The sequence below is a fragment of the Cervus canadensis genome, chromosome 7 (genome assembly GCF_019320065.1).
Source record: "Cervus canadensis isolate Bull #8, Minnesota chromosome 7, ASM1932006v1, whole genome shotgun sequence".
NCBI classification, from domain to species: Eukaryota; Metazoa; Chordata; class Mammalia; order Artiodactyla; family Cervidae; genus Cervus; species Cervus canadensis.
This window is the reverse complement of record NC_057392.1, coordinates 46,641,876-46,666,955: the sequence shown is the minus strand read 5'-3', so window position 1 is coordinate 46,666,955 and position 25,080 is coordinate 46,641,876. Positions and strand designations below refer to the sequence as shown.

General features: G+C 38.9%; 1 protein-coding gene across 4 annotated transcripts in view; it reads right to left on the bottom strand.

Annotated features, from left to right (window-relative positions):
- IQCG (IQ motif containing G) overlaps positions 1-25,080 on the bottom strand; it is a 52,795-nt gene that overhangs the window by 17,439 nt on the left and 10,276 nt on the right. For 3 of the 4 annotated variants that reach the window (XM_043473221.1, XM_043473220.1, XM_043473222.1), the window contains exons 2-6: positions 23,361-23,427; positions 21,138-21,408; positions 16,744-16,967; positions 14,601-14,729; positions 6,921-7,002 (exon numbers count right to left, since the gene is read on the bottom strand). In XM_043473221.1, the coding sequence (XP_043329156.1) occupies positions 6,921-7,002; positions 14,601-14,729; positions 16,744-16,967; positions 21,138-21,408; positions 23,361-23,368 (714 nt within the window). In that variant the 5' untranslated portion in view covers positions 23,369-23,427. The remainder of the gene's footprint in view (positions 1-6,920; positions 7,003-14,600; positions 14,730-16,743; positions 16,968-21,137; positions 21,409-23,360; positions 23,428-25,080) is intronic. The other variant, XM_043473223.1, reaches the window with a different exon arrangement.

Here is a 25,080-nt window from a genome sequence, read left to right as displayed (position 1 = left end):
GGCCTTCTGCCTGTGTCACAGAAATTAGGGAGTAGTCTATTGAAGCAAGCATCAGAAAAACAGATATCATCTTTTTTTTTTTTTTTTTTTTTAGTGGAGTGAAGTTTATTACACCGGCGGGCCCAAGGCAGAGTCTCCTCTTAGCCAAGGGCCCCGACCAGCATTTGTGAAAATCTTTTATACCCCATGTGTCCAAACCCACTACCCCAATTCCCTTGAGACTTACATAAACAAAGGAAGGGTAAATACAACTACAATAACCCCATCATTCACGTGTTATGTGTTCAAACAGTCAATAATCAATAAGCCCGCAGTTACATTCCAAATAGTTAATAACTGATAAGCCTGTGCTTACATTCTGATAGATAGTGTCCGGAGGCAGGGGTGATTAGTGTCTGTTCTTCAAGATTCCCCTGCCCAGAGGGGGGTCTTATCCTTCCATTGTCATTCCCACAGGCACTAAGCACAGAGTTCAGAGTCCACTGGAGAGGTGGCCACACAAGATCAGCACAGACAGGCCTGAGATGGAGTCCAGACCCTATGAATTCCTTCTTCATTCCCCCCTCTTGATGCTCTTAGTTTCCATAACGAGCATCATTTATTGAGATATATTGTACCTTAGCCCTCCTGCCACCCACATGAGAGAATGCTATCAACCTCTGGGTTACAAAATTCACAAGGCATTGTAGGAAGCAGGGCCCACAAAGCAGTATGATCAAGATTACTATAACAACAATTCATTAGACATGGCTTTCACTTGATTTTGCATATCCTCCAAGGCAGCAGATACATCTTCAGACAGGTCAGGGATGTACACACCATTCGCCAAAGTCCCTCCTTGGGCTGCTGTGAGTATGTCTAATGCCATCCTATTTTGAATTACTGCCTTCCTCATCTGAATCTGTTCTTCGTTCAAAGCTTGAGTGGCTTTAGTACTGTCTAAGAGGGCCTGTTTAATGAAATTAGTTAAGGCCTCTACCTTAACCATGATATCCGTTGTCCCTACAGAGGGTATAAACAAGGCAGCAAGATAGTCATACCATTGGAACACAGATCGTGTCCATCTTGCATGCAGATAAGGCAGGTTTACTGGAGGCTGGTGTAGGCTAGGCTTAATACTGCCATGGGCGAAAGCAAATCCTAATGTGCAACGCCCCACCCAGCCAACTGGTAACCATGGCCATAAGTTAAGCCCACAGAGCCACTGGGTCCCACTGGGGGCTACCCAGCGGATTCCAGGATTGTATTTCCAGTCGGAACCGGGCCACTGAACAGACTGATTGGGGTGATAGGTAACTTCCAAGATTTGTTTACATTGTTCAGGGGGCAAATAACCCATATATTTTAATTCTTTTGGGTCTAGGGGGTGGTCTCCAAATACAAGTTTCTGTTCTTTTTGTTCCCAGCAAATAGTAGCAGGGGTAATCAACTGTCCTTTCTCAGGAGTCATCCAGAAATATTCACCCCAGACCTGGTAGTATTGCTCAAGGTACCGGGAGGCCTGTCCCCCTTTTGTTAAGGGAGCCCTTTTCCTCTTTAATTTTCATATATGAGGTATAAGCCTTTGTTATCTCCATAAGGCTGGTGTTCATGTTAAATGTAACCCTATGTCCCTGGCCCATTGATGGCTTCTTCTTACACCAGGAGAGCAAAGAAAGGTTATGGTTGGTGAGAGAGAGAAAAGTTCCTTTCTGTTGCTCTAAGAAGGAACACAGTGGTATAAAGTCCCCATAACGGAGTGGTGATACCCACAAGGGGAGTCCGTCCATTACTGACAGGGGCATGGCCCCACATACCCAACAGTTGGAGGAGTTGTGGAAGTTCGCGTAAGAATGTGCCCACGAGATGAAGACGTTGTCCTGTGCAGGAACACTGGTCAGGTTCAGGATTGCGTTGAAGAGGCCGAGCAGCAGGAGTCGTTTACCCAGCTCCATCCTGTAGAGGGCTCGTCCGAGATATCATCTTTAAGGTGAGCGCCGGGGGCAGCTTTGGGGCAGCTTTTCGGAATCCCTGAAAACCTGATCCACCTTGCCCGTCAGATTTTCTCCCCATGACCTTGTCATGGGTGGGATCTCGTGAGCTAGCCTTTTCAAAATCCTGAAAACCTGATCTGCCTTGCCCGTCAGGTTTTCTCCCTCATGACCTTGTCATGGGTGGGATCTCGTGTGCCGGCTCCCGGCAGAAAACCACTAGACCATTCAGGTATGACCTAAATCAAATCCCTTACGATTATACAGTGGAAGTGAGAAATAGATTCAAGGGATTAGATCTCATAGACAGAGTGCCTGAAGAACTATGGACGGAGGTTCGTGACATTGTACAGAAGACAGGGATCAAGACCATCCCCAAGAAAAAGAAATGCAAAAAGTCAAAATGGCTGTCTGAGGAGGACTTACAAATTGCTGTGAAAAGAAGAGGTAAAAGGCACAGGAGAAAAGGAAACATATACCCATTTGAATGCAGAGTTCCAAAGAATAGCAAGGAGAGATAAGAAAGCCTTCCTCAGTGATCAGTGCAAAGAAACAGAGGAAAACAATAGAATGGGAAAGATTAGAGATCTCTTCAAGAAAATTAGAGATACCAAGGGAATATTTCATGCAAAGATGGGCTCAATAAAGGACAGAAATGGTAGGGACTTAACAAAAGCAGAAGATATTAAGAAGAGGTGGCAAGAATACACAGAAGAACTATACAAGAAAGATCTTCACGACCCAAATAATCACGATGGTGTGATCATTCACCTAGAGCCAGACATCCTGGAATGTGAAGTCAAGTGGGCCTCACTACAAACAAAGCTAGTGGAGGTGATGGAATTCCAGTTGAGCTATTTCAAATCCTCAAAGATGATGCTGTGAAAGTGCTGCACTCAATATGGCAGCAAATTTGGAAAACTCAGCAGTGGCCACAGGACTGGAAAAGGTCAGTTTTCATTCCAATCCCAAAAAAGGGCAATGCCAAAGAATGTTCAAACTACTGCACAATTGCACTCATCTCATACACTAGTAAAGTAATGCTTAAAATTCTCCAAGCCAGGCTTCAACAGCAAGTGAACTGTCAACTTCCAGATGTTCAAGCTGGATTGAGAAAAGGCAGAGGAACCAGAGATCAAATTGCCAACATCCGTTGGATCATCAACAAAGCAAGCGAGTTCCAGAAAAATACCTATTTCTGCTTTATTGACTATGCCAAAGCCTTTGACTGTGTGGATCACAATAAACTGGGGAAAACTCTGAAAGAGATGGAAATACCCAACCACCTGACCTGCCTCTTGAAAAATCTGTATGCACGTCAGGAAGCAACAGTTAGAACTGGACCTGGAACAACAGACTGGTTCCAAATTGGGAAAGGAGTAGGTCAAGGCTGTATATTGTCACCCTGCTTATTTAACTTATATATGGAGTACGTCATGACAAACACTGGGCTGGATGAGGCACAAGCTGGAATCAAGATTTCCAGTAGAAATATCAATAACATCAGATATTCAGATAACATCACCCTTATGGCAGAAAGCGAAGAACTAAAAAGCCTTGTGATGAAAGTGAAAGAGGAGAGTGAAAAAGCTGGCTTAAAACTCAACTTTCAGGAAAATAAGATCATGGTATCTGGTTCCATCAGTTCATGGTAAATAGATGGAGAAATAATGGAAACAGTGACAGACTTTATTTTGGGGGGCTCCAAAATCACTGCAGATGGTGACTGCAGCCATGAAATTAAAAGATGCTTGCTCCTTGAAAGAAAAGCTATGACCAACCTAGACAGTATATTAAAAAGTACAGACAGTACTTTGCCAACAAAGGTCCGTCTAGTCAAAGCTATGGTTTTTCCAGTAGCCATGTGTGGTTGTGAGAGTTGGACTATACAGAAAGGTGAGAGCCAAGGAATAGATGCTTTTGAACTGTGGTGTTGGAGAAGACTCCTGAGAGTCCCTTGGACAGCTAGCAGATCCAACCAGTCCATCCTAAAGGAAATCAGTCCTGAATAGTCATTGGAAGGACTGATGCTGAAGCTGAAACTCCAATACTTCGGCCACCTGATGCGAAGAACTGACTCATTTGAAAAGACCCTGATGCTGGGAAAGATTGAAGGCAGGAAAAGAAGGGGACAACAGAGGATGAGATGGTTGGATGGCATCACTGACTCAATGGACTTGAGTTTGAGTAAACTCTGGGAGTTGGTGATGGACAGGGGAGCCTGGTGTGCTGTAGTCCATGGTGTCACAAAGAGTCGGACACGACTGAACGACTGAACTGAACTGAACTATACTGACTCTAAGAAGAAGCAAAGTGAAACTAAAGTCCTGATTCTGGCTAGAAAAATCTTGTAAGTTGAGAATTATAAAGACCTAACTGTCGTCAACGGTTTCATTAGAGGTTGTTGTTGTTATTCAGTTGCTAAGTCGTGTCCAACTCTTTCTGACCCCATGAACTATAGCACACCAGGCTTCTCTGTCCTTCACTATCTCCTGAATTTGCTCAAACTCATGTCCATCAAGTTGATAATGCCATCCAACCATCTCATCCTCTGTCGCCCCTTTCACCTCTTGCCCTAAATCTTTCTTAGCAACAGGGTTTTTTTCCAATGAGTTGGCTTTTTGCATCAGGTAGTCAAAGTATTTAAAGCTTTGGCTTCAGCATCAGTCTTTCCAATGAATATTCAGGACTGACTTCCTTTAGGACTGACTGGTTTGATCTCCTTGCTGTCCAAGGGACTCTCAAGAGTATTCTCCAACACCACAGTTCAAAAGCATCAGTTCTTCAGCGCTCAGCTTTCTTTATAGTCCAACTCTCACATCCATACATGACTACTGGAAAAACCATAGCTTTGACTATATAGCTTTGTTGGCAAAGTAATATCCCTGCTTTTTTTAATACATTGTCTAGGTTTGTCATAGCTTTTCCTCCAAGGAGCAAGCATCTTTTAATTTCGTAGCTGCCGTCACTGTCCACATTGATTTTGGAGCCCAAGAAAATGAAATCTGATACTGTTTCCAATTTTTCCCCATCTATTTGCCATGAAGTGATGGGACTGGATGCCACGATCTTTGTTTTTTGAATGTTGAGTTTTAAACCAATTTTTCCACTGTCCTCTTACACCTTTATCAAGAGACTCTTAAGTTCCTCTTCACTTCCAGTAGGAAGCTTCATAACTCAATTATTCCCTCACATTCCAGTGATCTCCACACATACTTTCACACACTCAAGCCTGCCACCTTAATTGCTGGCATCATTTTCTGACCCACAGGTCTCCCATATCCATGTACTTCCTGTCTTCTTGTTTTCCAACCTTGACTTGACCACTGGTTCTTCAGTAACTCTAGAGATTTTACTTGATTTCATCTTTCCAGTTGTTTTTTGTTCAAGGCTTGCCTTCAGTCTTCTAGTCCTGGTTTACTCCTTTGCTGATGATCAAAATATCTGAGTGATATTCTACTTTAGTTTTACTTCACTTGAATGTAACAGCTGAGACTGCAATCCAAGAAGGTAAGTTTCACAAGCAAGTGTTACTTGTTGGAAAAATTATATTGTCAACAATATAATGTAGAGAAAGAGAAAAAAGGGGGTTGTGATAGTAACATAGGGGACTCGATTGGCAGAGGCCAAAGCTGAGGTCTCTTTTGATACTATTTGGTTTGGAGTCTTAAAAGGACATTAATATAAATATCTTTTTTTTTTAATACTCAAGGAATATAAGAGGAACTTTTAAATAATGGTAAGAGTTTTTGAGGGGAAAAAAAAGAAACTTCTGAAAAAGTCTATTCATTGGCGAGAAAGCCTAAGTGTACACCAGTTTTTATAAAGCTTTTGGAGGTGAGGGAGGTGCAAAAATGGTTTTCAAAGAACGTAAGCCATAAACAGAGGGTTAATAGGGATAATGAAGTAAAAATCGGTAACAAAGGTACTTTAAAACTGATAATAGAAAATAAGAGAGGATGCTAAGCAAGTCAGAAGACCTAAAGATAATATCTCAGAAGAAAGGCTAGTGACCTTCTTTAGACAATTCTTCCAAATATATTTTCCTAATATTCTTCTAACTTCTCTGTAGGAAATAAGGAAGATTCCCACATCTGAAGTATAAGCTTGTCCAAATAGCTAGGCAATGAAAAGCTGATATATAGGCCATACTTGGTAACTTTCTTAATTTTAATAGTCATGGTACTAATCTCTAACTGCCCAAACGCAGTTTTGTAAGCACTTGCTTAAAACTTGGGATGCATTTTCTTAGAGGTAAACTCGACATAAGGGAAGGCCCTAATGACCAGAAAAGCTCAATAAATCCACTCTGTAGTTGAAATATAATACAAATGACATTATTAACCATAACCATCAGGTGTAAGGAGTATTTGTGTTGTACTTAATCACTCAGTTGTGTCCGACCCTTTGCGACCCCATGGAAGCCCACCAGGCTTCTCTGTCCATGGGGGTCTCCAGGCAAGAATACTGGAGTGGATTGCCATGCCCTCCTCCAGGGGATCTTCCCAACCCAGGGACTGAAACCAGGTCTCCCGCATTGCAGGCAGATTCTTTACCATCTGGGCCACCAGAGAAGCCTTGTAAGCAGTATGTGATGTGCTTAAGGTACTACCTAGGACTATAATCTCCCATCTGGGACCTTGGCATATAAGGAACTGCCTGAGACAAGGTCTCCTGGAAGGAAGGAGTGGTGATATGGCTGGATTGGTTGGGAGGGGTAAGAACAGTCTAAGAGCTCCAGCAGGTTAGAGTCTTTCAAAGTTCGATTCTGGACATGTTTGTGCATTCCACCAAATATCTGCATCCTTTTATTTTTAATACAAATATTAAAGGCAACCCAGGGAAAACAACAATTTCTTATACATAACTTCTTTTTTTGCTTGAAGAAGATGACTTCTACTTAGCTGTTATCAACTCAGTAACTTTTGGCGTTGTCCAGATAATTCTTACCTGTACTTCAGCTTGCCTTTCTTTTTTGACATTAAGCAGCTGTTTTTGAAGAGATTTTATCTTCTTTCTTCCATTTTCCTCCCTAGAGAAAATAAGGATAATTTGTATTTTAGGGAAGTGCTTCTCAAAATTCAGTGTGCACAGGTTCACCTGGAGGCTAAAAAACAGATTCCTGGGCTCTATCCAAGATTCTAATTCATTCAGTGGAATTTGCATCTCTACCAGGTTCCCAGGTGATGCTAATGGTGCTGGTCCATGGAGCAAAATTTCAGTAACGTTTTTAAAAAGACTGTGATTTTGCTCTCCCTCTGCTCTCTCACCACGCTGCAGTTTGCACTGTCACTCAGCTCTGCATCCTGGAGACGGTGCTAAAGTGGAGAGGAGTTTCTCAAATGCTGATTGCTGAAGCTTCCAAAGAAGTTTCTCACCTCCTCCCAGGTGTCAATAGATTGGCTTCAGTGCACAGGGGTGACAGGACCCGGAGGCACCTTTCCTAACACCAGAAAGTGCTGGAGTGGGTTGGGGGGCTGGTCAGTCCAGAGACTGCTGTCCATACCCCGCCCAGGTTCTGGCTCAGAACCTCAAAGCAGGGAAGAACCCCACATTCCATGCTGGGCTCAGGAGGGAGGATTTGTCAAGTGATCAAGCCCTGAGCCTTTGGAGTGGGAACACTGACTCCAAGACCCCAGTCTACCAGAGAACTAACCCAGGGGAGTATCAAATAGTGAGAACTCACGAAAAGGAAACCACTTGAATACAAGAGCCGGCATCACCCAAACACCAGTAGCACCCTGTGCAGGATGCCTCATCTAAACAACAAACAAAACAAAAATCCAAACCCAATCATCAGCAGAAAGGATTACCACATCACTCAGCTTTACCCATCAGAGGAAAAACAAACAAAACCTCAGCACAACTCTCACCCTACAGGAAGCTCACACAAACCACTGGACCAACCTTAGGAGGGCAGAAACCAAAAGGAAGAAAGAATTCAACCTTCTTCAAGGAAAGAATTCAACTTTCCTTGAAGCCTGGGAAAAGGAGACCTCAAACACAGTGACTTAGGAAAAAAAATAATGAAAAGGCAGAGAAATACTGCACAAATGAAGGAACAAACTAGAAACACAGAAGTCCAAATAAATGAAGAGGAAACAGGCAGACCACCTGAGAAAGAGTTCAGAACAATGACAGTAAAGATGATCAAAAGCTTTGAAAACAAAATGGAGAAAATGCAAGAATCAATTAACAAAGACCTAGAAGAATTAAAGAATAAATATACAGAGACAAACAACACAATTACTGAAATTAAAAATACTCTAAAAGGAATCAATGGCAGCATATCTGAAGCAGAAGAATGAATCAGTGAGCTGGAAGATAAAATGGTAGAAATAACTTCTGAAGAGCAGAATAAAGTAAAAAGAATGAAAAGAGCTGAGGACAGTCTCAGAGACCTCTGGGGCGATATCAAATGCACCAACATTCAAATTATTGGGGTCCCAGAAGAAGAAGATAAAAAGAAAGGGTATGAGAAAATTTTTGAAGAGATTATAGTTGAAAATTTCTCCAGCATGGAAAAGGAAATAGTCAGTCAAGTCCAAGAGGCACAAAGAGTCCCACACAGGATAAACCCAAGGAGAAACACACCAAGACACATACTAATCAAACTAACAAAGACTAAACACAAAGAATATTAAAAGCAGCAAGGGAGAAACAAGACGTAACATACAAGGGAAATCCTATATGCTTAACAGCTGATCTTTCAGCAGAAACTTTACAGGCCAGAAGGGAATTGCAGAATCTATTTAAAGTACTGAAAGGGAAAAATCTACAACCAAGATTACTGTACCTGGCAAAGATCTCATTCAAAATTGATGCAGAAAAAAAAAAAAGCTTTTCCAACAAGCAAGAGTTAAGAGAATTCAGTACCATCAAACCAGTTTTACAACAAATGTTAAAGGGACTTATATAAGTCAAGAAATACAACAGAAGAAAAAAGATCTACAAAATCAACCCCAATTTGAAAATGGCAATAAGAACATATATATCAATAATTACCTTAGATGTAAATGGATTAAACGCTCCAACCAAAAGACACAGACTGGTTAAATGTATACAAAAACAAGACCCATATGTATGCTGTTTACAAGAAACCCACTTCAGACCTCAAGACGGAAAAGTGAGAGGATGGAAAAAGTATATTCCATGCAAACGGGAAGCAAAAGAAAGCTGAAGTAGCAATCCTCATATCAGACAAAATAGACCTTAAAATAAAGAAGATTACAAGAGATAGGGAAGGACACTACATAATGATCAAGGGACCAATCCAAGAGGAAGACATAACAATTGTAAACATCTATGCACCCAACATAGGAACACCTCAATACATAAGAAAAACACTAACAGACATAAAAGGAGAAATTGACAGTAACACAATAATAAGTAGGAGATTTTAACTCCCCACTCACACCAATGGACAGATCATCAAAACAGAAAATGAATAAGGAAACACAAGCCTTAAATGATACATTAGATGAGATGGATCTTATTGATATCTTCAGGACATTCCATCCAAATGCAGAAGAACACACCTTCTTAAGTGCACATGGAACATTTTCCAGGATAGACCACATCTTGGGTCACAAATCAAACCTCAGCAAATTTAAGAAAATTAAAATCATATCAAGCATCTTTTCCAACCACAATGATATGAGACTAGGTATCAATTACAAGAAAAAAAGTGTAAGACACACAAAAACATGGAGACTAAACAACACACTTCTAAGTAACCAACAGGTTACTGAAGAAATCAAAAGGGAAATAAAAAATTTCTAGAAACAAATGATAATTAAAACACGACAACTCAAAACCTATGGGATGCAGCAAAAGCAGTTCTAAGAGGGAAGTTTATAGCAATACAATTCTACCTCAAGAAACAAAAAAAAACATCGAATAGACAACCTAACTGTATACCTAATATAACTGGAAAAAGAAGAAAAAAAAACCTAAATTAGTAGAAAGAAATAAATCATAAACACCTGAGCAGAAAAAAATAAAAAAGAAATGAAAGAAACAATAGTAAAGATCAATAAAACTAAAAGCCGGTTCTTTGAGAAGATAAACATAATTGACAAACCTTTAGCCAGACTCATCAAGAAAAAAAGAGAGAAGAATCAAATCAACAAAATTAGAAATGAAAAAGGAGAGGTTACGTCAGACAATGCAGAAATACAAAGGATTATAAGAGACTATTATGAACAACTATATGGTAATAAAATGGGTAACCTGGAAGAAATGGAGGGATTCTTAGAAAAGTTCAGTCTGCCAAGACTGAACCAGGAAGAAATGGAAATTATGAACAACCCAATTACAAGCACTGAAATTGAAGCTGTGATCAAAAATCTCCCAAAAAACAAAAGCCCAGGACCAGATGGCTTCACAGGTGAATTCTATCAAACTTAGAGAAGAGCTAATGCCTATCCTTCTAAAACCTTTTCAAAAAATTGCAGAGGAAGGAACACTTCCAAACTCATTCTACGAGGCCACCATCACCCTGATACCAGGCAAAGACAAACCAAAAAAAGAAAACTACAGGCCAATATCACTGATGAACATAGTTGCAAAAATCCTCAACAAAACTTTAGCAAACAGAATTCAGTAACACATCAAAAAGCTCATACACCATGATCAAGCTGGGTTTATTCCAGGGATGCAAGGATTCTTCAATATACTCAAATCAATCAATGTGATATACCATATTAACAAATTGAAAGATAAAAATTATATGATAATCTCAATAGATGCAGAAAAAGCCTTTGACAAAATTCAGCACCCATTTATGATTAAAACTCTTCAAAAAATGGACATAGAAGGAACTTATCTCAACATAGTAAAGGCCATAAATAATGAGCCTACAGCAAACGTTATTCTCAATGGTGAAAAACTAAAAGCATTCCCCCTAAGATCAGAAACAAGACAAGGGTGTCCATTTTCACCACTATTATTCAACATAGTTCTGGAAGTGCTAGCTACAAGCAATCAGAGAAGAAAAAGAAAAAAAAGAATCCAGATCAGAAAAGAAGTAAAGCTCTCACTGTTTGCAGATGGCATGATACTGTACAAAGAAAACCCTAAAGATAGTATCAGAAAATTACTAGAGCTCATCAGTGAATTTAGGAAAGTTGCAGGATACAAAATCAATACATAGAAATCACTTGCAATTCTATATACTAACAATGAAAAATCAGAAAGAGAAATTAAGGAAATCAATCCCATTCACCATCGCAACAAAAAAAGTAAATATTTAGGAATAAACCTACCTAAGGAGACAAAAGAACTGTACACAGAATATTATGACACCAATGAAAGAAATCAAAGATGACATAAACAGATGGAGAGATATTCCATGTTCCCGGGTAAGGAGAATCAATATTGTAAAAATGACTATACTGCCAAATGCAATCTACAGATTCAATGAGATCCCTATCAAATTACCAATGGCTTTTTTCACAGAACTAGAACAAAAAATTTCACAATTCATATGGAAACACAAAAGAACCCGAATAGCCAAAGCAGTCTTGAGAAAGAAGAATGGAGTGGAGGAATCAACCTTCCAGACTTCAGATTATACTACAAAGCTACAGACATCAAGATAGTATGGTACTGGCACAAAAACAGAAATATAGACCAATGGAACAAGATAGAAAACCCAGAAATAAACCCATGCACCTATGGGTACCTTATTTTTGACAAAGGAGGCAAGAATATACCATGGGGCAAAGACAGCCTCTTCAATAAATGGTGCTGGGAAAACTGGACAGCTACATGTAAAAAAATGAAATTAGAACACTTCCTAACACCATACACAAAGATAAACTCAAAATGGATTAAAGACCTAAATGTAAGACCAGAAATTATAAAACTCTTAGAGGAAAACATAGGGAGAACACTTGATGACATAAATCAAAGCAAGATCCTCTATGACCCACATCCTAGAGTAATGGAAATAAAAACAAAAGTAAACAAGTGGGACCTGATTAAACTTAAAAGTTTTTGCACAGCAAAGGAAGCTTTTATAAGCAAGATGAAAAAACAACCCTCAGAATGGGAGAAAATAATAGCAAATGAAACATCTGACAAAGGATTAACTTCCAAAGTATACAAGCAGCTCATACAACTCAATACCAGAAAAACAAACAACCCAATCAAAAAGTGGAAAAAGATCTAAACAGACATTTCTCCAAAGAAGATATACAGATGGCTAACAAACACATGAAAAGATGCTCAACATCATTCATTATTAGAGAAATGCAAATCAAAACTACAATAAGATATCACCTCACACCAGTCAGAATGGCCATCATCAAAAAGTCTACAAACAATAAATTCTGGAGAGTGTGTGGAGAAAAGGAAATGCTCTGGCACTGCTGGTGGGAATGTAAAAACAGCCACTATGGAAGATGGCATGGAAATTCCTTAAATAACTAGGAATAAAACCACAATATGACCCAGCAATCCTACTCCTAGGCATATACCCCGAGGAAATCAAAATTGAAAGAGACATGTGTATCCCATTGTTCACTGCAGCACTATTTACAATAGCTAGAACATGAAAGCATCTAGATGTCCATTGACAGATGAATGGATAAAGAAGTTGTGGTACATATACACAATGGAATTTACTCAGCCATAAAAAGGAACACATTTGAGTCAGTTCTAATGAGGTGGATGAACCTAGAACCCATATGCAGAGTGAAGCGAATCAGAAAGAGAAAGAGAATTACCGTCTTCTAACGCATATATACAGAATCTAGAAAAATGGTACTGAAGAATTTATTTACAGGGAAACAAGGGAGAAACAGACATAGAGAATAGACTTATGGACATGGGGAGAGGGAAGGAGAGGGTGAGATGTATGGAAAGAGTAATATGGAAACTTACATTGCCATATGTAAAATAGATAGCTGTGAATTTGCTGTATGGCTCAGGAAACTCAAACAGGGGCTCTATATCAACCTAGAGGGGTGGGATGGGGAGGGAGATGGGTGGGGGGGTTCAAAAGGGAGGGGATATTTGTAGACCTATGGCTGATTCATGTTGAGATTTGACAGAAAACAGCAAAATTCTATAAAGCAATTATCCTTCAATAAAAAATAAATTAATTTTAAAAAAAGACTGTGATTTTAGTAAACTGGAAGAGGATTTTCTGGCTTATCAGTGTAGTATCTAAAATTGCTGCTGCTGAGAACAAGCTAAGAGGAGGAGGAACAGGAAGAGGAAAAAGAAGAATCTTTTCTATTCTGAGCACCTCTTAAAACCTAATGACATAATCTCTGTCATCACTCCTGTTTTACAGATGAGAAAAATGCACATAGTTGAGGTAACTTGCTGCAGAGGACCTGAGAATGTGCCCCACAGACCTCCAAGTACAGGCAATGTAATAAAATAAGGGTCCAAGCTCTCGGCTCTGAATTCCTCCAGTGTGTGTGCTCTGAGGCCATCCTTCCCACAGACTGCTCCCAGCCAAGTTTTGCGGGTGGCAGGGATAAGGCCATCCCTTCCTAGGAGACTCTGGACTTTTCTGATGCTTGACTTTTGCTCAAGGACTCCCTGATGACCTTGCCAAATCATCCTTAGATTGCAGAGTGGTCTCATCCACCCAACCTTCCCTCTCCTTCACTTAGGGTGAGTCTAGCATTGAGTCCAAAGGCTCCCTCCCCATTTTCTCTCATGTAACAGTTTCCCTGATAGAAATCTTAAATCTCATCTTGGCATCTAGCTCTAAGAAGATACAGACTCACACACTTGCCATAGTCACACAAGTAGTAAATGGCAGAGCAGAATTCAAACTCAGCACTGTCTGAATAAGAATTTAACTATTTTATGTTGTTTCTGTTTGCCCTCAGAAACGGAATTCTGCTATCTTCATCAATCCCACTATTCAGTTTTAAAATAAAATAACAGAACAATACAATAAAAAACAAAATAATACCTATCTTAGCTTGAGCTGCTATGATAAAAATATCATAGATTGGAAGGCTTATAAACAGAGAAATTCATTTCTCACAGTTCTGGAGGCTATTAAGTACAAGATCTGGGTGCCATCCAATTCAGTGTCTGGTGAGAACCTGCCACCTGGCTCACAATTGCCCATTTTCATTTGTATCTACATGACAGAAGAGGAAGGCAGCTCTCCTGGGTCTTGTTTATAAGGGCACTAATCCCACTAATGAGGGCTCCATCCTTCAGACCTACTCACTGACCAAAGACGTCCAGCCTCCTAAAACCATCACTCTGGAGGTTAGGATTCCAAAAATTGAAGTTAGAGGGGCACAAACATTCAGTCTGTAGCAACAATAACAACAAAAAAACCCTTATCATTAAGTAGCATCTAGAGAAATCCTGCTAACTTGAGATTGTCATTGCCAAAACAAACCATAGGTTATGCACTACTCATCTGTGTAGTACATATATTGTACTATCTATACTATAGATACAGATAACTGAAGCCCAGAAATTGAGCTATTGTTCCAGCAGAACTCCAAATAGAACCCAACTTTCTGACTTCTAGTTATCTCCCCTTAAAAGCAAAACTTTGATTGCTTTAGAAATCCAAGACTTCCAGTAAGAGTTTTATAGCACTTTAAAATGCAACAAGGCAAATAAGCCTAAAGTTACTCTCACCTGGCAATGATATCATAGAAATGCATTTTGCTTTCCCTCTCTTTGCCCAAAGCTTTCAGGAGATTGGTGAAAGTGCCTTCTTCTTGCAACTCTTCCATAGTTTCTGTAATTACATCACTGAAAAATTGCCTGTAAGGAGAAACAAAAAAGATGAATCAGTAAGATGTATTTCCCATATTCACAAAAGGCTACAGAAATCACACAAGTTAAGACCCAGAAGGACCATCATAACTAAATTTGAATTATTATTGGAAGGCAGAAATAGTTTAGTATTAGAAAATCTACTAATGGAAATCATCACATTAATAAGGACAAAAGGAGAAAAAAGCCAAATGATCATCACATCATTTAAAAACAAACAACAACTCTTAGCAAAAAGAGAAACTCCTTAACCAGAAAAAGTTTACATACTGAGGACTAACGGACCTGGAATGTACAGCATGATATTGTGTATGCAACATTTAAGAACATGTAAAACCATGAACGTGAAAGTGAAAGTTAGTCAGTCATGTCCGACTCTTTGTGACCCCATGGACTGTAGCCCAGCAGGCTCCTCTGTCCATGGAATTCTCCAGGCAAGAATACTGGAGTGGGTTGCCATTTTCCTTCTCCAGGGGATCTTCCTGAACCAGAGATCAAACCCAGGTCTCCCGCATTGCAGGTAGACTCTTTACCATCTGAGCCACCTATATGTATCGTTTAAATAAAATACTTACCTACCTAATAAAAGTATCACAACATATACAAGAGAACAATAAACAACAAATTCAGAAGAAATATTTGGGGGAAGGGTCAGCGGACTAGAATCAGAGGCTTCAATTGTACCTGACATATTTTATTTGAAAAAAAAACTCTTAAAGCTATCATGTAAAATGTTAAGATTTAGTGGTTATATACATAAGGATTAATGATTTTGTTCTTCACATTTTTCTGCATTGTTGAAATATTTCATAATTTTGAAAAAGTTAAATCATTTAAAAATTTTTGTATGAAGAGCTAATACAACACATTTTAGAGATGAGTGAATCCAGACTCAGGAAGATTAAATGCCTTCCTTGCCCAAGTTCACAGAACTAATTTGAAAAAGAGATAGAACTATTTAATTCAGACTCTTGACTCATAGCCCATTGAGTATTCTCTCCTAGGGAGAGAATTTTAAATACTGTTATTTAATGTTTTGATATAGAATCAGCAAGAAGTATACTTACTGTATTACATAATTATTACCAATAGTTCACACAAAATATTCAATAACTATATTGAGAAAATAAATACGATGAAGTCACATCAATTGAAAAACTATGATCCCACACACTGAGAATGAAAGGACATTAACTAGCAGCTTATAAATAGGACACCATCTTTAAGGGATGCAAATGTGAAATCAGATTATTTCTAATAAGAGATGATACCCTTCTGGTGAGGGTCTAAAGCAGGGGTCAGCAAGTTTTTCTGTAATTGGACAAATAGTAAATGTTTTTGGTTTCGCATGACATAAATTCCCTGTTGAAACTACTCTCCCGTGAAAGCAGTCATAGACAATATATAAAATGGGTGATGCTGTATTCCAGTAAAATTTATTTTCAAAAACAGACTACAGGTTGGATTTGGCTAGTGGCCCTGGGTAATTGCTATAAACCCTTATTTACCAAAAGTTACTATCATAAGGTTATACTTTCTTTTAAACTTAACAGGATTCTTTGTCAGCAAGCCAGTTGACAATGAAAAACTGAGCAATAAGACAATGGAAATTGAGACTGCTTAAGAAATCCTCAGGATTAAAAGTTTAAAATTTGACTACTTTGATAGTATCTATCTCTTACTAGAGAATAAAGCATCACAATAGCCACCAATCTCTGCCAAGCACTTGGCTGATAACTCCCTCCAAAGTTATCATTATTCTCATTTTTAAAAACTGTAAACAAAGGTTCAATAACTTGCCCAACCATATAGCCACCATATTAATACTTTTAACTGTACCACACTTCCCCCTAGATAGCCCTTGGCTAATTCTGTTATCTGCAGTCACTTGGATATAATGACCAATCCATTAAGAGAAGACAGCAGTCAGCCACCCCTGTACTCACTCTTCATCCATCCAGAAATACATTATTACATTTCCAAATGTGCTCTCCTTCCTTACCTATCAATCTGAATTTTCTTCAGTGTCTCTGTATTCATTATGGTCTGCCTTGTGGGCTTTTTGAAGATAAGATCTTGCACTTTGTTAAACTGGCCTCCTTGTCTGATTTCTGGCAACTTGGGTTCTTCTTTATGTACCAACGAACTGGATATTTTTGAGGGTTCTGATACCAGTGGAACTTTTCCTGAGCTTCTTCCTTCTGAATGCATTTCTTTGTTATTCTTCTAAAAACAATAAATGATGTTTCATGTTAAGACAGATTTTTAAAACAAAAAGAAACAATGCTATATGAGGGCCTATTCCTACATTTTAAACCTCTTGTAATATCAGTACCAGAAAATAATCCTCTTCTTCAGCCACATTAAACTGCATGCTTTGTCTTCCTGCCTTTATACATTCCCACTCTCTGTCATTCCCCAAACTGGTAAACTTTAAGACAGTTCTCTGTGAAACATCTCTATTAGCAGACATTTACCATTTGTAATTATTTGTATAAATATCTCCATTAAATTATAAATTCCATGAAGAGAGGGACAGTGTCTTACAGATCTTGGTGCACCTCAAATTCTTTTTGGAACAAGATAATATTAAATAAATGTGGCCATCTTTATAATCCCATTGTTTAGAACAATGTCCAGGGTACAGCAAAGACTCAAATGTTCACTGAACATGTGAATCTGAAATATGGTCATCCCTTGGTAACTGTGGAGGACTGGTCTGATCCACCACCACACCCCCACCCCAGCCCTCAAGAAGACCAAACTCCACAGATTCTGAAGTCCTTTATGTAAAATGGCATAGTATTTGTATATAACCTGTGTACATTCTCATATACTTTTTTTTTCTCTCATATACTTTAAATCATCTCTGCTGCTGCTGCTAAGTCACTTCAGTTGTGTCCAACTCTGTGCGACCCCATAGACAGCAGCCCACCAGGCTCCCCCATCCCTGGGATTCTCCAGGCAAGAACACTGGAGTGGGTTAAATCATCTCTAGATGACCCATAATACTAAAACAATGTAAATACTATGTATATAGCTGCCAGCACACAGCAAATTCAAGTTATGCTTTTGGGAACATACTGGAATTTTTTTCTGAATATTTATGATCTATGGTTGCTTGAATCTGCAGATGTGGAACCCACAGATATGGAGGGCCCACTGTATAAAGAATTAAAAGAGAATCATACCAAAGAGTAGGAGCTGATAGTGTATTTAGTGCTGTGGTATAGATTTCGAAGTTCATGTGGGGAAAAGCCAAAAAAAATTATTTTTCAGACCCAAACTTGAATAGTAAGAGGTAAGCATTACCATCTTTCAACTGGGACAGGATACATCTTTCAATTGATGATTCCTATTTAATCTGTGGCTAAAACCTTGAGCCAATGGGAAACCATATAACATAGTGGTTATGCAGTTCATATGGGACTCTGAAACCAGACTTCCTTGTTTAAATCCTGACCCTGTTACTAAACCACATTGACTTTAGACAACTATTTAATATCTCTAAGCCTCCATTTTCCCATTGATAAAATAGGGATAATAATAGTACTTGCCATCCTGCAGTTACTGATGAAAGAAAAAAAGAAAGGAAAGGAGGAGAAAAAGAAAGAAAAAGGGCATTTAGAACACTACACAGAACCATGTAAGTTCAACATTTGATATGATTACTTAAATTCTTGTGCTGATCCTATGCACAGGAGAATTTTATTTGCATAAAAGCCTAGGTCTTCCTTAGCTAAAGTTCAATTAGATTAGTTTTTTAAAAAAACTATCAATAAAGATTAATAAACACAGACTCAACAGCCTTTTTCCTTTATCAACAGCAGGCAAAGAGATGCAGATCTGAGAAAAACAAACATACCCAAGTACAAAACAAAATGCTACCTTAAATAAGAATTAAATTTAAAAATACTCCTTTAAATTAAAATTGATATGACTGACTACAAAGAGAACAGAAACCATAGAACTCCAACAATTAAATTGACACTTAGCTATGCATAAAGAAAGCTTTAAGTATGCAGATGGTTTTACTCTAGATTTTCTAAACTAGGGAGGGAATGGGAAATGTAAGGTCTGGAAAGTTTGTTTTTTCTGATCACCCTAACCATCATTCCTCTACATTTGTGCTCGGGCATCTGGAAAAGGAAGCAAATGTGTCAAATGACCTGATGGACAGATTACTAGAAATAAATATGAGTTTTTAGAAGAGAACTTAAAGGAACTAGCTAAATATTCTGGCCCATTCACCTCCTTGTATGGGAGGGTGTTAGATCCTAAGGGAAAAAATAAGAACACTATTCCCGGCAAGGGAGCTCTTTCCAAAGTTCAGATCAATTACTCCCACTTCTTTTAGAACTTAGTACATTAGTATGTTTTTCATCATTCCATTCCATTATTCTTTAGCTATAAAAATGGTTGTGGAAGAGGGATAATGCTAACTAAACTTTCATTGCAGTGTTGTTACTGTAAAGCTCAACAACATGAAGCTTTTAAAGAAAGAAAACATCTACATTAGTACTAAGGTTTTTAATATTTATCTTATGCAGGGTAATGGTACTATAAAAATTTATGAGTTAGAACAACTATAATACTATAAAATGAAAAATTATTTTAAGAGTCACATTTTTAAAAGTTATATAACTAACATATTCTGAAAGGGGCTTTTAAGCTCTATTAATCAGAATAAGAGTACAAACCTTTACTATTTATATTTCTATAAAATCATAAGCAGGGCCTCTCTCTGTTACGTCAGAAAATTCTGTGGGTGAAGATCACAAACCAGAATAAAACTGGAGAAGTTTTCTTCTTTTATGTACTGGAATGGTGACCACTACTGAATGTTGTTTATAAATTTGTGTTTTTCTTTCTCTCTTGAGTTTCTATGAGGGAAAATTACCCTTTTTAAAGCCTGACAGTAAATATCATTGGGAAAACTTTATCTTGTTAACTGAAGATATTTAGTGAGGTTAGTGTCTCTTCTGTACCACTTGTTAACAAACAATTTAAGAATTATACTCATTTTAAGCGCACTGAAAGGTTTAGTTCTTGGGTTTCCAGATGTCCTCACTTTTCATAAATTAATAAGGAAACTGATTTGTTGTAAAATTCCTATAACACCCATTAATGTTTTAAAATCACCCTAAAACTCGTGGAATATTAGTATTAGAAGGGCTCATTTCATTAAAACTCCACCACAATTCATAAATGAGAAAACTAAGACTGAGAAAGTGAAATGAATTGCTTACTGCACAATTCAACCATAATGATCCTGTAACTTCAAATCCACTTTTAAAACTCTAATAAGTTTTGTGAATCTAGTTTATACATATAGCAGTAGTAATAATAACAATAATAATTATAAAATTGTAAGGGGCAATTAAAGGAAAATTTAATTTTCTAGTCACAGTAAATATGGACTTCTTTTCTATTAGACATGAAAATTAATTTACCCTCTCATTTTTATAGCAAGTTGCATTTATCACAGAATCACAAATAATATATTCTTTACAAATTATATAATTTTGTTAAACTTAATAAATATGTATTTTTACTTAAAAATTGTTTATGGTTTAAGGGCTTAAGAATTTATGAAAGATTTTGCTCACTACTAAGTTGAGTTTTTTGATAACAGTGGTGATTTGAGGGAGGAATCCGTAGCATCATTGAAAATGTAATGGCTAATGCAATAATGTGGCTGGCTATTCAGAAAAGCAGATTGCAACATATTTAGCAATGACAAAATCATTTTAGATGAAAGCAATGTTGACAGGGTCCAGTTGAAATTCCTCCCCCTTGGTGTTCAGTTAGCTTTTTTTTCTTTTCTCCAGGCAAGAATACTGGAGGGGGTTGCCATTTCCTTCTCCAGGGGAACCTTCCCAACCCAGGGATTGAACCCAGGTTGCCTGCATCGCAGGCAGATTCTTTACCACTGAGCCACCAGGGAAGCCCCTCAGTTAGCTTTTGTGCTGTTGTACTTAATTGCTCGGTCTGACTCTTTGTGACCCCATGGACTAGCCCGCCAGGCTCCTCTGTCCATGGGGATTCTCTAGGCAAGAATACTGGAGTGGGTTGCCAGCTGACAAATACCAATACAAGACAAATAAGACAACACAATTATTTATCTCCTCAGTATATATATTGTATTTATACTGACTTATCTATAGACTTTTTAGAATAATGCCAATATATCATGAGAAAAGGATATTTTGTGAGATGTATCTGAGCTATGTCTATTTCACTCCATTAACTGAGAGTATATATCTCAGATCATTACTGTAGCCCTTTACCTGACTAGAAGGTGCAATCTCCCAAGTTAAATTGAATGGCATAGGTACTGAAAATGAGGGAGAAATAAAGAGAAAGCAAAAATTAAGTAATGGTGAATGTATATACCATGCTGATGTTTTGTCTTTTTTCATACTGAAATGGCATGATATAGTTTAGAATGGAGAGCTGGTCTATGGTGTCCTCCAGAACTGCAGAGATCCTCAGCACGTCTAGAATGGGGAGTGGCTTCATGATTTCTGGGCTGATTTCTTTGACTGCTTCTTTGGCTGTTTCCTCCTTTTCTTCTACAGCAGTATTAGGTGGTTCTCCTGTCACTGACACCGTCACTTCAGAAGGCCAAGCTTCTGGAGGAAGATTTGAGGCTTCCAGTTGACCTCTAAAGAAAGAAGAAAGGAAAAAATAAGTCAGCAATCAAATGTTTAAAATGACTTAAATCCAAAAACACAGGCAGCATGTAGATGGGTTCCTGTAAAGTCCATTTTGCCATATACTCAAGAGAATGAACCAAAGTACTTTGCAGATGATTCTACTTAATAACCCCCAGTAACATTCTGACTTCCCAAAGAAAAGCAACTTACTGTTTATTAAGGATGGGTAGCCCCTGCTATTTGACTATGCTTAACCAATTTGAACTTCAGCCAGATAAACTTTTTTTCTAGCAACATTTTCAGATGCTAATCAAAATTGTCTCATGGTTATGTTAACTGAAAGCTCAGCCTCTCTGTACACCAGGTGCCAAATCAAATCCTGGAGACAGAGTTTGGGGTGGAGAAAAGGATAGCTAGCTTTATTGCTTTGCCAGGCAAAGAGGAACCTAAAACTAAGTTCTGTCTCAAACAACAATGGAGAGTCCCAACCCTAGAGAATTTGATGAGGGTCAAAGGTGGGGTCTCTAACAAGATTAGAGTGAGGGAAGCTTGCACTTCCTTAATCTCATTTTAGGTGGTGGGTCTTCTAATCTTGATGAGCTTCTCTGGTCTCTTTCATCTTACCTCTGGTGATTTTTGGCTGCTTCTCCCTTGATTGGGCTTCCCTGATAGCTTAGTTGGCAAAGAATCCACCTGCAATGCGGGAGACCTGGGTTCCATCCCTGATTTGAGAAGGTTCCCTGGGGAAGGGATAGGCTACCCACTCCAGTATTCTTGGGCTTCCCTTGTGCTCAGCTGGTAAAGAATCCGCCTGCAATGCGGGAGACCTTGGTTCCATCCCTGGTTTGGGAAGGTCCCCTGGAGAAGGGAAAGGCTATCCACTCCAGTATTCTGGCCTGGAGAATTCCATGGACTGTATAGTCCATGGGGTTGCAAAAAGTCGGACACGACTGGGCAACTTTTCATTTTCACTTTCCCTTGATTAGCTTCCCAGGTGGCTCTAGTGGTAAAGAACCCATGTGCCAATGCAGGAGGCCTAAGAGGTGCTGGTTCGATCCCTGGGTAGGGAAGATCCCCTGGAAAAGGAAATGGCACCCCACTCCAGTATTCTTGTCTGGAGAATCCCCATGGATAGAGGAGCCTGGCAGGCTACAGTCCATGGGGTCTCAAAGAGTCAGACATGACTGAGGTGACTTAGCACGTACACCCTTGATTAGCAACTGTTCAAATCTGCCCTTTGGAACTCATGGAAAGTTATAATGCTGGAGTCTTGCCTACAAGAAATGGGAGACAGAAAGGCCTCCATGCCTGGGAGCCCTACAGGGCCCTGCTCCGTTTCAGTTCACAAAACGTGGAATGTAGTAGCCATTCTCAAGGTGGCCCATACGAGTCTCACCTTCTTATACTCATGCCCTTCTGTGATCTCCCCACACTGAATAGGACTAACCTATATAACCAAAAGGATATCGTGGCTTCCAAGGCTAGGTGATTTTGAGACATTAGTTTCTCTATCATTTTCTCAAACCTCTCACTCTGTGGGAATCCAGATGCCTTGTCATGAGGATGCTCCAGAAGCCCTATGAAAAGTCTCATGAGAGTGAGGAACTAAGGCCTCTCGACAAAAGACAGCATCAACTTGCCAACTCTGTAAACGAGCCATCTTGGAGTGGATACCCTAGCCCCAGTCAAGTCTTCAGATGACTGCAGCCCTGACCAACTTCGATTTATAAGAAACCCCAAAACAGAACCACCCCACTAAGCTGTTCCTCAATTCTTGACCCATATAACCAAGCTACTCCCAAATTCCTAACCTTCAGAAACTCTGTGAAATAATAAACATTTATATTTTAAGTCACTAAGTTTTGGAGTAATTTGTTACACAGCTAGGGTAAATAATACACAGAAATTTAATATAAGTCATTATATATATATATACAATAAAATGGAATTTGGAACATACTCTTCCATTCTTCTTGAGTTAGTTTTAATTTCCTTGGTACATTATAATCTCACGGACATGCAATCACCTAAAGTGGGAAAAAACATTGAGATTAGTTTAAGGGAGTGTTGAATGACATTTATCTATATAAACTGTGACATTAACAACAAGTGAAGTTGCTCAGTCATGTCTGACTCTTTGCGACCCCATGAACTGTAGCCCACCAGGCTCCTCCATCCATGGAATTTTCTAGGCAAGAATACTGGAGTGGATTGCCATTTCCTTCTTCAGGGGATCTTCCCAACCCAGGGATCGAAGCTGGGTCTCCTGCATTGCAGGCAGATGGTTTACCCTCTGAACCACCAGGGAATCGGAAAAAGAAGTACAAGAGCTGTGGCTTATCCCCTCTAGCTTTGCATAGCAGTCTCAGAGATGGAAGAAACATTGCCATCAAATGGCACAGGTCTATTTAGTAGCCAGCTTAATTACTGGCAGATAAATCCAATCTTCGTGTTTCTTAAGGCAAATTAATGCCAATGGTGGCTCAGCAGTAAAGAATCTGACTGCAACACAGGAGATATGGGTTTGATCTCTGGGTCAGAAAGATCCCCTACAGAGGGAAATGGCAACACATTCCAGAATTCTTGCCTGAGATATCCCATGGACAGAGAAGCCTGGTAGGCTACAGTCCACATGGACACAACTTAGCAACTCAAACACCAAGACCAATGTCTAATATGTCTTTTGTATGTTTTTAAATTATATTCTGAGTATTAAATGGTAATCTTCATATACAACAGATTTACTTTTCTGTTATTCTGATTACTAAAATATTTGATGGTTCCATTCCCCTGATCTGCTAGATTAACAGAATTTATTGCATCCAGAAAAACAATTGCCATTATACCTGGAAAAACTATTTATCATGAAAATAAGTTTAATACTGCTATCAATATGTTACCCTTCCTCAGTAAAGGAAAGTCCTTTCTGGTTAAATAAGCTTTACAATGAGAACAGACTATGGAGAATTTTGCCATATACAGAGCAAAGAGTGAATAGTAAGTTTCCAGTGTGATCTTGTCTACAATAAAGTGATCCTTAGGAGGGTGGTACAAGTATGTCCCATGCAACAAACATTTTATATGAAAAACTGAAAGAATATTCCAGATGTTCAAGCTGGTTTTAGAAAAGGCAGAGGAACCAGAGATCAAACTGCCAACATCCGCTGGATCATTGCAAAAGCAAGAGAGTTCCAGAAAAACATCTATTTCTGCTTTATAGACTATGCCAAAGCCTTTGACTGTGTGGATCACAATAAACTGTGGAAAATTCTGAAAGTGATGGGAATACCAGACCACCTGACCTGCCCCTTGAGAAACCTGTATGCAGGTCAGGAAGCAAATTAGAACTGGACATGGAACAACAGACTGGTTCCAAATAGGAAAAGGAGTATGTCAAGGCTGTATATTGTCACGCTGCTTATTTACTTATATGCAGAGTACATCATGAGAAACGCTGGGCTGGAAGAAGCACAAGCTGGAATCAAGATTGGTGAGAGAAATATCAATAACCTTAGATATGCAGATGACACCACCCTTAGGGCAGAAAGTGAAGAAGAACTAAAGAGCCTCTTGATGAAAGTGAAAGAGGAGAGTGAAAAAGTTGGCTCAACATTCAGAAAACTAGGATCATGGCATCTGGTCCCATCACTTGACGGCAAATAGATGGGGAAGCAGTAGAA